The sequence below is a fragment of the Engraulis encrasicolus genome, chromosome 12, assembly GCF_034702125.1.
Source record: "Engraulis encrasicolus isolate BLACKSEA-1 chromosome 12, IST_EnEncr_1.0, whole genome shotgun sequence".
Taxonomy (NCBI): domain Eukaryota; kingdom Metazoa; phylum Chordata; class Actinopteri; order Clupeiformes; family Engraulidae; genus Engraulis; species Engraulis encrasicolus.
This window is the reverse complement of record NC_085868.1, coordinates 30729095-30734094: the sequence shown is the minus strand read 5'-3', so window position 1 is coordinate 30734094 and position 5000 is coordinate 30729095. Positions and strand designations below refer to the sequence as shown.

The 5000-nt window shown below is 42.2% G+C and overlaps 1 protein-coding gene across 1 annotated transcript in view; it reads right to left on the bottom strand.

Moving 5' to 3' along the window:
- The window catches only part of LOC134459672 (protein diaphanous homolog 3-like), a 414535-nt gene that overhangs the window by 116671 nt on the left and 292864 nt on the right, over positions 1–5000 (bottom strand). Inside the window, exon 24 of the mRNA XM_063212051.1 lies at positions 4424–4589. Within this exon, the coding sequence (XP_063068121.1) occupies positions 4424–4589 (166 nt within the window). The remainder of the gene's footprint in view (positions 1–4423; positions 4590–5000) is intronic.

Below are 5000 nucleotides of genomic sequence, written 5' to 3'. Positions count from 1 at the left end.
TGTGTGTGTGTGTGTGTGTGTGTGTGTGTGTGTGTGTGTGTGTGTGTGTGTGTGTGTGTGTGTGTGTGTGTGTGTGTGATAAAGAATATCCCGTGGGAAGGTGGGGGATAAGCTAATAGATTATATTTCTAGCGCAACTGCGCGATACTTAAGGCATCAAGAAATAAACAAATACTACACTTAAAAATAGGAAAAGTTCCATGCTTCCCTGCCATTAGTTGTAAATGGTCATGGGCAATGCAAGTCCCCAAGTCACTATAGTCGAATCACCATTAGTTTCATTGGCATCCATAAGGATCCGGGCGGACATGGTAATCACAATTACCCAGTCTGCAATCTGTTTTGTCTGCTCTACCTCCCTCTGCACATGTCCCATCCCTCGCCATCTCTTCAAAGAAGCCAGTGAAGTTCCCCTACCATGCTTAGACACACACACACACACACACACACACACACACACACACACACACACACACACACACACACACACACACACACACACACACACACACACACACACACACACACACACACGAAAGCTAAACAAGTCTGACTGGCAAACAAAGATGCGCCCGTCTATGTGTGGACACAGGAGGGAATAACAATTGAAAGAAAGCATTTCAGACGGACAGACCGACGGATGGTCGGACATACCCTCTTATAGAGATGCTAGGAAGCATCTAAAAATAAATAAATATTCAATATAAATATTCAATATTTACAACTTATTATGAGCAATTATAACTTACTGTTGATATATGCTGGTTACATTAACAAGGAGATGACTGCATCTGTGAATTGATCATTTAGCACACAGACGTACGTATAGTACCCTTATTATAATATAAAACAATAAAATATAATAATATAATATAATATTATAATTAGTGGTGGGCCGTTATCGCCGTTTACGTGCTGCTCGCTGACCTGCCAAATATGAACAGTGTTTGCAAGCTGTAAACATTACTCTTTCTGCCATGGTAGGTGTTGTTTTAGTGATTTTTCATAACCAGTAGATTAGAGAGACGTTATTGTGTGAAGGTGAAGCGGTAGAGAGACGTCAGACTCGTGTGTGAGCCCGACATCCATTTCAAGCACCAAACTTATTCTACCTCACGCACTGCATGGAACACAAACAAAAACACAAACTGTTCCCGAAATCTTGCCAGTGCCATAGTTGCACAAGATTGTGTGATAGCCTACTGTAAATGCATTTTGAAGACAGTCTAACTCCAACTGTCAATGCCTAGAACTAGCCCACTCTAGAACTAGCCTACTCTCGCTACTGTTTGTGTTGCGATCGGTTGAGTTCAGCGCATTTGCGACACAGTGAGATATGCTCATATGTAGCCTGTATGCTCATGTAACGTGTAACGTGTTTGTCGCGTGTGATATATTTAACAAAAGTTTGGCAAAGGGGTTGTGACTCCTCTGGCATTCTGAGGACAAGGAGCAAGTAGAGTAGTGGCTAGATATTCTGCGGGGGCTCTGATGTCACTGCAGATTCTCCGCCTTCTTCTTAAAAGAGCCGCAGCCTTTTTTAAACAGTCTCTCTCTCTCTCTCTCTCTCTCTCTCTCTCTCTCTCTCTCTCTCTCTCTCTCTCTCTCTCTCTCTCTCTCTCATTTAGCATAGTCCAGGACCATTATAAACGCTACATGTTTTATACATTTATCTGTATTTGTACAGCTTAATAGTGCTGTTCATGTTGAAACATCAGTTTGTTATGACTATTAATGATCCCTTAACTTATTCGACACACTTAGCAAATATTGTGTGATTTTTTTTTCATCACCAAGTAGGCCTATCAGCATGACCATTTTTTTTCAAGCCGAGATGCATTTTGGAAAAATGGAGATGAGCTCTGGTCTATGCGCCATCTGTCTTAAGAAACTCACAAGATTTAGGCTACTTTTGGTCATTATTTCAGTAGTGTGCATATTCTGAATGAGCGATTTTGATATTGATTAATCTAGATTAATTTCATAATTACAATGAGATTAATCTAGATTAAAAAAAGAATCTATGCCCACCCCTAATTATAAAAAACCTATATAATCAGGTGCAGTTGAATAACTGGCATATAAATAGCAAGCTCGTGTACTAGTGTTACAATTGCATCAGTTAGAGAACATCTACTTTATAATTGTACAGCATAATTAGCAGACATTGCACCCATGGCATTGTAAAAAATAACAATAAAATGTACAAAATTTGCAGCAAATATGACCAGACAATGAAATGGTGTGGCTTCATTGCCTGTTTCCAGATCAGCACATTACTTCTCTGCAAGTCACTAAGTGGTCAAATTACTCCAAACTCTCAATTTGGTTTCATCTGTACAAACTCATTATAGGAGGAGAGAGACAAAAAGACAGAGATATAAACAGAAACAGAAGACAGCAAACTAACAAAAGTTACTCAAGTCATCAACTCAACTCGTTATAATGAATGCTGCTGTGGGTCTTCCAGCAATGCTAAATCCAACGCCACTAAGTAGGAGATATTACATTTAAGTTAATATTATAGATTTAGAGAGATTCAGGGGTAAATAAAGATAGGTTATTAACTATATATATATATATATCAAAAGTGCAGTGTGCAAGCCAACACTGACAGAGGCCAGCCAGAGTTAAAGTTTTGGGAGAAAGAGCGTTAATGGCTGTGCAATGTCTCACCCAAAACACAAGGTGAAATTTCATTGGCCATTACAACAACCCCTCTTACATTTTGTAAGGGTTTGGCCGTTGTTTTTAACCCTTGTGGAAGTATGGCTGGCTTGTTCTAAAGTTGAAAAGGCATTTAATGTTCTGCCACATCAAGTTCTAACTTGCATTTTAAATGTATCTTATTTGATTTGATTTGATTTAAACAAGCTTGTGCCTATCTTTCAGCAACTGCCTGGTTTTGGTTACCGGTTGTCCCTCTTGCTTTAGTTAGATGTTGTGTACATGTTTTAAATATTATAATTATATTATATATATCATATTATAACTACTATAATATAATATACATTGTAAATTGCATTCACAGTAACAGTCGTGGAATGATTTCCCTAAAGGAAAAAAGAGCTACTGCCTGCAAAAATGGCAAAATGACCAGCACATATCTAAAGACCCCACACTTGCTGAGATGATCCAGTAAGCTTGGTAAGCACGATGCTGTAAATTACATTAGCCTGTGAACTACGCTCCAAATGACTGTGCCACATCTAAAGACTGCATGTCACAGCTACCATAAACAGCATGTCATTGCAGAGGGTCATGTCTCACTATTTTTATTTGTATATGTGTGAATACATTTACGGTGAATAAAGAGCAATGTAAATGCAAGATCACACCCACAGACACGCAACAGACAAACATAACCAGCCTCTGTGCCTTACAGTATAGTTAAGGGCTTAATGGTCGCAATGACGGCAGTGTGTGTGTGTGTGTGTGTGTGTGTGTGTGTGTGTGTGTGTGTGTGTGTGTGTGTGTGTGTGTGGGGCTTCATGCTTGCAATGACTGCTGTGTGTGTGTGTGTGTGTGTGTGTGTGTGTGTGTGTGTGTGTGTGTGTGTGTGTGTGTGTGTGTGTGTGTGTGTGCGTGTGTGTGTGTGTGTGTGTGTGTGTGTGTGTGCGTGTGTGTGTGTGTTAACTGGAAAAGCTGTTGACATTCCAGCATTGGTGTGATGGTAGATGGGGCAGAGTGAAGCTGCGGAAACAGCAACTTCAAATAAGCGAATGTACCAAAAGAAACACCAACAAAAATAGAACCTTTTGGAGAGTCAACAAAATAAATCTCCCAAACAAATGGAGTGAGTGACAAACACAGTGTCTTCAATCTTTACTGTTTTTCTTCTTCTTCTTCTTTTTCTCCCTAGTGTTTACTATTGAATCTCCAGAATGATGAAGACGCATCAGCTCCACCTGCTTGAACGGGCTGACATGACACAACGTAACAAAGCCCTTTCTGCGGCAACTCCGTGTTGCTGTTGCATCATACTACGCGTCTCTGTTCACCTCTAATCTACTGCCGTGATGTCGACACTTCTGACTGATGCTTGTAAAAGTGATGCAGTGCAGTGTTGCACTGTCAACTACCTGCTAGTTCCACAAAACAGCAAGACAAGGCGAGTGAGCGAGTGTGATGTATGCGAGTGCGTGCGCAAGCATCATATTATGTGAGTGTGTGTGCGTGCATGCATGTACTGTGTGTTTGAGCAGACTTGTGCAAACTGTTTGTGTGTGTGTTTGCTTGTGCACACTTTACTGTGTGTATGTGTGTGTGTGTGTGTATGTATGTGTGCGTGTGTGCGCATGAATGTATGTACGTGTGTGTGTGTGTGTGTGTGTGTGTGTGTGTGTGTGTGTGTGTGTGTGTGTGTGTGTGTGCGTGCGTGTATGTGAGTGCGTGTGTGTTTGTGTGTGCACACAGCACTCACTGTGAACATGGCCCTGAAGTTGCTGAGGTCTGTGAAGAGTTCCTCGATGGAGGTCTTCTTGGGGTCCATGGCGTAGTAGGCCAGCAGGGAGTTGTAGAGGGTGGCCATGCTGCTGTGCATCGTCACCAGCTTCTGGTACTGCTCCCCGGCCTGCTGGAAGAAGCTGTACACCGCAGTCAAGGAGGCACACAAGGGATCACTGGAACAGTGTGCTGTGTGTGTGCTGTGTGTGTGTGTGTGTGTGCTGTGTGTGTGTGCTGTGTGTGTGTGTGTGTGTGTGTGCTGTGTGTGTGTGTGTGTGTGTGTGTGTGTGTGTGTGTGTGTGTGTGTGTGTGTGTGTGTGTGTGTGTGTGTGTGCTGTGCTGTGCTGTGCTGTGCTGTGTGTGTGCTGTGCTGTGCTGTGCTGTGTGTGTGTGTGAGTGTGTGAGTAGTGTGGGAGGAGCTGGAACCCAAGCAGAGGCTTTCAGTCAAGGATGGACACGCGCAAAACAGGATCACTGGGACAGCTTGGTGTGTGTGTGTGTGTGTGTGTGTGTGTGTGTGTGTGTGTGTGTGTGTGTGTATGCAAAGAGAAACC